The following is a 10,080-nucleotide window of genomic DNA, read 5'->3' on the forward strand; positions in this document are numbered from 1 at the left end:
TAATCTATTCCCGTTTTACCCAAGTGCATCATCTGCCACCATTCATCAATAATTCCTTATAAAAACTCCTGTACAGCCCTGACCGCTCTCTAAGCATACGATCTGCTTTACATTTCTAAACATGATAAGAATGTTTTCGACTCGCTTCTGTTTCGCTTCTATTGAGGGGTTCTTTAACGGTCGACTGTGTATATGATATATACACTGTGACTTAGACCTGTGCCGTCGGTACTATAGCATGCAGGAACACGAAACTATAAGGACGGGTGAACAGAGTGGAAAAATGGTAATATAAAACATTTAAATAAGGCACCGGAAAACAGCCCTGAAACGTTCACGAAGTGATTCGATATATCATGTACAGGGGACGTAACAGCGTTGTAAAATGACAAACCAGTTTATTCAGCTTTTAATCGATTAGAAAACAACATGAATGAAATCCAGCGAGGACAAGGGAAATCACTCTGATGGAATACAGCTTGGGTCAACCTTTTCCAGAAGAAAATACAGTTTTTTTTTAAATTAAGCACTGAAATCCCTCTTATTGATGATAAACAGACAATTCTCATATTATTAAACAAATTTCTGGCAAATGATGTTAATGACTGATTTTGCTTAAAACAGTGCACGCTACCGGTCAAAAAGGCTAAGAAGGGGACACAAGTGTAAATGGCTAGTGTGTATATCTGTGTATGTTGACAGTTCCAAAGAAAGCACTATTATAGTGAAGCTAGATGTGGTCGTGAAGATAGCACAGTTTTAAGTATTTACTTGACAGAGTTTAGGTTCTACTTTTGCAACTATATTTGATTTCTCGGCCGCAGTACAGGTGTCTGCACTTAATAAATTTAATCTAATCATCTAGGTTGTAGTATGATTCCATCTATTTGGAAGCTCTGCTCCCTTTTGAAAGGCAGACAGTCAGGAGTAATTGTTGGACAATGTTTCCAATGTAATAACTGGCAAACAAAATGTGGCTACACTCTTGTGTTTAGAACATATAGGTACACATCCTCAAAAGATGGACCAGCCCAAAACCAAAAGCCACCAGAAGATGCCTCTAAAACAGGAACTCAGATTGACATAAAGAGAAAAAATCCTTATGCAGATATGACAACAGGCCGAAAAGGTAGATGTTATCTTTAGACTAGAGTCAGTGGCACTGTTATTTATGTAGAATGTTGTTTAAGCCATATAATTATTCTGTAAAGTCTTATTAACCAATGCATAGTCAATTTGGAATGAATGTCTGTCACTTCTTTTAAATTTGAGAATTAATAATAGCGTTATTCAATGAGCCAAATATAATGAAACCAAAGTTATTTTAATTATAATGACATGTCTTTGTTTGCAATTTGATATGAGGGCTTTAAAATTTAGTCCTTGTACACTCGCATAATGTCACTCACAAAATGCGAGTGAAAAATGTGAAATGAGTTTTAAGGTACTTAATAGCAACTTTCAATTTGCCTTCTTATATTGTCACAATAAAATCAAAGGGATGAACGAAAATGTTGCGAGTGAACCTCAGATATTGTGAGTTGGCATTTTCATCACTCTTAAAATTTTGCGAGTACAGTTGTTTTTCTAAATTCAAGCCCTGAAATATATACTTAGGGTAAAAAAACCCATATTTTTCAAAGTCAACTGTCTTGTAATCAATAACAGGGCTGTCTTTTATATCCAGTTTTGATAATTGTTCTTTTGTTGTTGTTTTTCAGTAAAGGAAGCTGGAAAAGATTTCACTTACCTCGGCATATCAGTGGCTGCAATTGGAGTTTTAGGTTAATTGTTTCTTGACACAGATGGCAAACCTAGCAAAAGAATGCATGTATATGATATGGTCATACGTTGTACAAACACAAACATGTACATACATATATATGTCTTTTTCGTATCTGATAAATGTACATTAAATGTAAGGGCTTAATTTGCCATCAAACATTTTTAACAATTCAAAATATGTAAATGTAGTATTCACTATTGTATTTTACATCAAGGTTGCAATATTTATTGGTTCTTTTTCGAGATGAGCAATCAAATATTATTTTGTCTTTAATGATATTTTCAACTGATTAAACAGTGTGTTCCTAACATCTTTTTTTTTTAGATTTAGATGTCATTTTTGTTTCAGGTTATATGCTGTATTACATAGGTTTTGAACTGTTTGGTGGTGATAGTGTTAACAGTATTTACACAAAGGCCACTAAAAGATGCTCCAATGATCCAGAGGTATGCAAGCTATGTTACCTTTTCAAGTCCTTTTCTGCAGCTTTTGCTCAGCCTTTTTTTATTTGACATCTGTGCTAAGACACAGTCTGTAAGTCTGTGTATGATTTCTGGGACACAGCATGATTTGGCCGGGACACAGTCTCAGTAATGTATTATGTAGTGCATACTACAGTGCATCAGTAATGCATACTAGGTATTGAACGGTAATGCTCTGCCTATTTATTGCCCTTTCATTAGGAGAATTAATATATTGACGACAGCAAAAGATGCACCCTCATAAATGGAACAGTGATTGCTCAATCCATTTTAATGAAACAGTTATATAAACACAAGGATTTAAGACGACTGAGTATATCTACATTTTGAATTACCTATAGTATTATGAGAATAGACTAGTCCATACCAAACAGATTCTTTATTTAGCACTTGATCTCTATTTCAAAACCTACTTACTTAAGTCAAAAAAACAAAAACAAATTGCCATAGAAAAAACAAGTCTTATTCAATTGTGTGCGTTTAGCAACCACCATTTCTGGACTTTTTTATGCCCCCTTCGAAGAAGAGGGGTATATTGCTTTGCACAGGCATGTCGGTATGTCAGTAGGTCGGTCGGTCGGTCGGTCCGTCCGTCGGTCGGTCCGTCGGTAGACCAAAGCTTGTCCGAGTGATAACTCAACAATTCCTGGACGTATGGTCATCAAACTTCACATGAAGGTTGGGCCTGACCAGTAGATGACCCCTATTGATTTTGGGGGTCATCGGGTCAAAGGTCAAGGTCACAGTGACCTTTAATGGTAAAATAATTTTAAAGCTTGTCCGAGTGATAACTCAACAATGCCTGCACCCATGGCCCTCAAACTTGACATGGAGGTTGGGCCTGACCAGTAGATGACCCCTATTGTTTTGGGGGTCATCAGGCCAAAGGTCAAGGTCTCAGTGACCTTGAATGGTATAAGGTCGTCCGAGTGATAACTTGACAATGCCTGCACCCATGGCCCTCAAACTTGACTTGGAGGTTGGGCCTGACCAGTAGCTGACCCCTATTGTTTTTGGGGCTCATCGGGTCAAAGGTCAAGTTCACAGTGACCTTGAATGGTAAAAGGTTGTCCGAGTGATAACTCAACAATGCCGGCACCCATGGCCCTCATAATTGAATTGGAGGTTGGGCCTGACCAGTAGATGACCCCTATTGTTTTTGGGGGTCATCGGGCCAAAGGTCAATGTCACAGTGACCTTGAATGGTAAAAGGTTGTCCGAGTGATAATTCGACAATGCCTGCACCCATGGCCCTCATAATTGAATTGGAGCTTGGGCCTGACCAGTAGAAGACCCCTATTGTTTTTGGGGGTCATCGGGCCAAAGGTCAACGTCACAGTCACCTTGAATGGTTAAAGGTTTTCCGTATGATAACTTGACAATGCCTGCACCCATGGCCCTCAAACTTGACTTGGAATTGGGCCTGACCAGTACATGACCCATTTTGTTTTTGGGGGTCATCTGGCCAAAGGTCAAGGTCACAGTCACCTTGAATGGTAAAAGGTTGTCCGAGTGATAACTCAACAATGCCTGAACCCATGGCCTTCAAACTTGACTTGGAGTTGCATCTGACTTGTAGATGACCCCTTATGATTTAAGGGGTTATTGGGTCAAAGGTCAAGGTCACAGTGACCTTGAACGATAAAAAGCTTGTCTGTGTGATAACTTGACAATGCCTGCACCCATGGCCCTCGAACTTGACATTTAGGTTTCTGGTGACCAGCTGATGACTCTGGATTTTGAGTTCATAGAGTCAAAGGTCATGGTCATAACACACTCTATCCTCACACTTTGAATGGTCATAATCTTAATGCTGCCTTAACGGCAACAAATCAGCTGTCATTTCGGTCCATGCTAATTTCATTCAATTGTCCATATAATCCTGACAACATGGCGCTCGGGGGGGGGGGGGGGGGGGGGGGCATAATGTTTGACAAACATCTCTTGTTTTAATATGATCCTAATTATTATGCTTTAAAAAATATTTTTTATTAGCTTAAATTTGATTTCAGTATATGTTTCACTTTCATTTTGAAGATTGAAAAACGGCTCCCGCAAAAAAAGAACCAATTTGGCATGGCCCTGTCTGTTATGTACAGTTTTAGTTGAATTTTAATTCAGTTTACATGTAACATAATGGGCTGATTGCTCAGAACATTTTTAAAATTAACAAAGTTAATTGGATCATTGTTAACTTAAATATATTTTAATACTCTGAAAGTTTCATTAACACACTTGTGATCTGCAGTAAATCTCACAAATATTGAGACAAGGTATTCAGCTGTGCTTGTTTTATTTAAATATGCCAGCACACCATAAAATATTTGACCTTAAAAAGTTGACAATGATGCTGTTAACAACATTGTTAACTTTAACAAAGTTCTGAAAAATCCGCCCATTGTTACATATTATTTACAGTTGAATTTTAATCAAGTATATATGTTACACAATGTTACACACAATTCACCAATGCTAAGTATCATACATGTTGTTGACAGGTGCAGGTGGCCTTGGGTCAGCCAATCAGAGCGTTTGGAGAGGAGACTAGGAGGGGCAGGAGGAGGCATGTCAGGTGAGGGCGGGTCCAAATGTTAGCTGTTATACTGTTACAAGTTTGGAGAATATCAATAGCTAGGGTTTAAACACAATATCTCAGACACTGTCAACTTAAAACATATTATACCAAATTATCCTGGGTTTCGTAAAGTTGCCAATGCGAGGTCACTGTTTACATCACAAGTAATTCAATAAATTATCTGTTTTCTGATTAGTCCATAATTACAATGTGAACTTTGTAATGCATTTAAAATGATTTATAATAAGAAAGAATTTTCCTTAAATGCCAAAAAGATTGTCCGATTAATTACTTGACAATGGCTGCTGCCATGGCCCTCAAACTTATGAAGGTTGGGTGTGACCAGTAGATGACCTCTATTTATTTTGAGGTCATCAGGTCTACGGTCACAGTGGCCTTAAATGTGACAAGCTTGTCCAAGTAATAACTAGACAATGCATATACTGATGGTCCTCAAACTTGACATGGATGTCGGATCTCACCAGTAGATGAAACCCATTGATTTTTGTGTCATTTGCTCCTAAGGTCAAGGTCATAATGAAGTGAAAATCTTGTCTGAGTGGTAAATTGACAATGCCTGCACTGACAATCCTAAAAATCTATGTGGAGATTGGGCGTGACCAGTAGATGACCCCCGTTGATTTTGAGGTAATCAGTCCAAATCAGCTAGCATTTCGGTCCATGCATACATTATTCAATTGGCCAAATATTCCTAACAACATGGCACTTTAAGGGGTATAATGTTTGACAAACATCTCTTGTTTAAGATTGAATTGTAATGTCGCTTATGGACTTTGATATGTTACATATGGACAGGCTTAAATGTGATTGATGCATATTCACCATCCTCATTCCATGAAATGTCAGAACATACCAAACTTCATATTACAACTGTGTTGGTATTAAATATTGGTCTTAATTAAGGAATGGTATAACAAATCGGATTGCAAAGTATGAATAGCATACATATGAAGTGAATGAAGTCAATGATGTATGGCCATAAGATTGACTTTAGTTACATATTAAATATTATCACTAATCTCATGTATTACAAAATATTTCAGCCATTTGGTGTTTCACCAGGATGGGAAAGAGCATATGCGGATGACTTTCCACATTCAGGGATCCGACAAACGGGCGGACGTCAATTTGGAAATGGTCAAGGTCAGTCATTCTTAAAATCTATAATTAAATGGATCTAGGGCTTATACATAAAGGGGTAACACACTGTTTTAATAGACAGTACAATAAATTGACAGCAAATTGTTTGTGTTCATTTGCCAAATTTCCTTGAAATTTGGCTTCAAGGAAATTTGGCTTGCCTGGGCTGAAACTTGGTCATGCATTTGGGGATATTAAAATAGCTTGGCAAAAATGTTCACCATGAGAAGAAGGCATTTCCCGCGCAAACTCATGTCTGTAGGTCAAAAGGTCTAGGTCATTTTCAAGGGTCATTAATCAAAATTAGTTGTATCTCCCCCATTCATGTGGAGACCTATTGTATTTGCCCTGTCCGTCAGTCAGCCAGGTCGTCCTTCCGTCCGTCCATCACACGTTCTGCTCAATAACTAAAGAATGCTTAGCCCAGGAACTTCATGCAGGTTAGTCAAGCCCAGTAGACCCTATTGATTTAGAAATCAGGAGGTCAAAGGTCAAGGTTTCAGTGACTTTAAGGTGAAAAAAACCAGTTTCTGCCCAATAACTGAAAATAATTAGGGTTCAGGAACTTCAAACTTGGTATGCAATTTGGTCATGACTAGTAGATGTTCCCTATTGATCAGGCAGTCAAGGTCAAGGTCGCAGTCACCTTCATGTAAAAATGGATTTGTTGGCAGTGACAAAAAGATGAAAATTGGTTTCTGCTCTATAACGATTGCACCCAAGAATTTCATACTTGTTATGCCTGTTAGTCATGCCTAGTTGATGACCGCTATTGATTTTGAGGTCATTCAAACTTCAAGGTCACTGCTGGTTCATCTCCAGTCCAAAAGTACAAATTTCATGTCCATCATTGATTATTTCTCAGCTACAACCACACAATGGGGGAGACAAGCGCTTTTAAAAAAAATTCACTACTTGTACTTTTGTTTAATTTGGCTGTAACTTGGCAATGCACTTGGGAATTTAAATTGGCACAAATGTACACTATGAGCAAATGGCTTGGACCTGTATCGCATGGTCAAGGTCACATTAAGGGACATTAATCAAATTCCTTGTATTTTGATTTGTCCATGCTGTAACTTGGCCATGCATTGGGGGAACTTAAAATAGCGTGCCAAAAAAATGTTCTCCATGAGAAGAGGACATGTCACTTGTAAGACCCATATACATGAAGGTGTGTCAAAGATATTTTTTATTTGTTTCACATTACTGTCATGCATATCCAGCAGTTTTCCTACAAATACATTCAAGGTAAAAAAAAACCTTACTCAGAACTGTCTCATGTTAGTGGCAGGCTGGACATTGTTGTCGTTTTTAGGACAAAGAATAACTTACATTATAGTTGCTTCATGTGCAAGATATATAATAATTATTTACATCATGAAATGAACAAGTAGCTATGATATTACAGTTGAAAGTTGAAACTCTATTTGTGTTTTGCAGGATGACTCTGGACATTACGTATACAGATATCTGTTTCTACAAATGAAGGAGTTTCCGTACAGGACAATCATCTTGGAGGACAATAGATAGCCCAACCACCTTGACATATTATCAATATTAAATGTATACAAAAGTGTGTTAGTTTTAACGTGCCACCCGTATGTGATAATGTGAGGGTGGATTATCAAACAGTATATTTTGATATCTACCATTGCTTTGAGGACAATAAAACACTGTAATAAAGGACCTGTCTTCAATTTGAATTTCATTGTTATTCAAATGGTATATTTATGGTGATGATCTGACAGTGTTCAACTTGGTAGGAATATTAATCATGGCGAGGGCTCAAGGTGAGCTATTTGTGATTGGTATATATCCAGCATTTGGGGTCAACAATAATTTCGTTTTTGAAAATGAAATGGACTTGTTTTAATATGGAAAATCTCACTTGCCAATGTGGACGAGTTTAATCAAATTTTTACTTGTCCGACCTCTATATTCACTGGTATATACTGGTGCTCTATGAAGTTTGTTCAAATCATGGCACGGGGGTCAACTGGTTCCACCCCCGGGGCTACAAGTTTACTATAAACACATTTTGTTAAAATCTGATAGTTATGTTAAGTTTACTCTTGAAGCACGGGCAGCAAATATTGCTTTATTGTCTCCCTTTCTGTTGGAGCTTACTTTTCGAATTCTTGTATATTTTTAGAAACAATGGAATAGATTTTATGTTTCATGAATTCTTCAAAATAGTCACTTCTAAGGTAATTATTGTTCTTTTGTTCTTAAGGTTTACAGGCTAAAGTAATTATTATATTTCTTTATTCTTTACTCAATTATGAATTTAATAATAAGACTTTCACATTGAGCTAGACCATTGTTATGCTACAATCTAATAATCAAATAATTTGCATGGATAGTTAATACATCACATTATATAAACATTAATTTAATTTATGTATAATGAAGGAAAACTATGTTGTGTATGTTGGAGGTAGAGTTATATTTTTGGCAGACCAGTGTGCAGCTTATTAAGTCCTATTGGTTGATTTTATAGGATGGTGCACTGTCCTTCGTGTGTGTGTCTGTTCTGAACACAATTGCTTGTGAACATAAAATTATGCTCCTGTGGTCAAAACTGGCCACACCCTAAGGTTTTCTGTAGACTTATATAGGGAATTCTTGAAAATCTTCTTGGCTAAAACCGCTAGGCACTCCCCTTTAATAATTTGTATCTAGCACCATATAGTGGTCCTCGACCAAGATTGTGCAACTTATGCCCTTGAGGTCAAAGCCGGTCCCGACACTTTTGCCTTTCTTTCTTTTAAGGTACAGAAATGAAATTTGTACCATATGTACAGTTTTGAAAACAAACATCAATGCTGTGTTTGGATGACCCTGATAGTGACTTTTGATATACTTTCTTATTTTTGAAACAAGTTCGAGCATGTGTACAGTTTTGTAACAAATATCAATATTGACAGTGTCAGGTGACCTTTTGACCTACTTTCTTATTTTTGAAGCTACGGTTTTGAAATTTAGACCAGATGTACAGCTTTGAGAACAAATTTCAAGCTATAGTGATAACAAAGGTCAAACTTTTTAACTTATGTGAGCGATTTAAGGCAATCATAGCCCTCTTGTTCATTTTTTTCTTGACCGAATGATAACTTGAAATCTACTGGATAGAATTTAACTTAACTTCATAGAATGGTAAAGCACTATGAAAGAAAGTGAATGGTAAAAAACCATTACTCTATTTCTACTTATTACACAGTAACTGTACTTTGTTACTTTTTTCTTGTCCGGATATAACTTAAAAACTACTGGATGGAATGTAATTAAACGTCATGCACGTGTTGAAACACCATTTTGTTAAAACGGGCAAATGACCTTTTGCGGTATCATTGTTTGAAGAATTTCAGAAATAATGGCTACAATCCAGAAGCTCCATGTTGTTTAAGCTGTGCACGAAACCATGCATTTGCTACTTTAAACACCACTTTCGAAGCAGGTTCACCAACCACCGAAACCCTTTAAACCAATTGGTCAATTCTTTGGTTACAATAAAGTTAGCCAAATGTTTGTTGAATGATCAATAATTATGTAATATTTCATTTTAACCAATTCAAGTATTTTTAAACGCAAACTAGCCAAAGATAGGCATCTTCCTTGTAATTAAAGCTGCGCTCTAACAGATTGAACGTTTTGACAACTTTTTTTTCTTGGAACGAGTCAATTTTTGCGAAAATCCATGAACACCAGTTATATAAGACTGCTAACAAAAAATTAGATCGCAGATTTTTAAATTTACGTTCAAAATTTGATGTTTTATGCATTTTTTAAACCGTTAGTGACGGTTTAAGCCATAAAACATTAATTTTCGAACGGAAATATGAAAATCTACGATCTTATATTATTGGTTTGCTTATATTTACGCAAAAAAATTGCTCTTTCCAAGACAACAAATAAGAAAGTTGTAAAAATGGTATATCTTGCGAGAGTGCAGCTTTAAATGTTAGCTACAGTTGGTTGCAGTTCATTAAATACTGATATCCGGAAGTCGCTTCCGAGCACCGCAAATGTCTCGCAAATAATAAACTAGCTATTTTAAAATCTAATTTTACATT

The 10,080-nt window shown here is 36.7% G+C and overlaps 1 protein-coding gene across 1 annotated transcript; it reads left to right on the plus strand.

Annotated features, from left to right (window-relative positions):
• The first annotated feature begins 460 nt into the window (after positions 1-460).
• Positions 461-9,397, plus strand: LOC128242489 (mitochondrial import inner membrane translocase subunit Tim21-like). Its single transcript, XM_052959647.1, has 6 exons — positions 461-1,129; positions 1,722-1,784; positions 2,135-2,232; positions 4,767-4,840; positions 5,908-6,007; positions 7,448-9,397. Exons 1-6 carry the CDS (start codon positions 874-876, stop codon positions 7,535-7,537), a joined length of 681 nt encoding a protein of 226 aa, XP_052815607.1. The 5' UTR covers positions 461-873; the 3' UTR covers positions 7,538-9,397.
• Positions 9,398-10,080: the final 683 nt, after the last annotated feature.

The sequence above is a fragment of the Mya arenaria genome, chromosome 8 (genome assembly GCF_026914265.1).
Source record: "Mya arenaria isolate MELC-2E11 chromosome 8, ASM2691426v1".
NCBI classification, from domain to species: Eukaryota; Metazoa; Mollusca; class Bivalvia; order Myida; family Myidae; genus Mya; species Mya arenaria.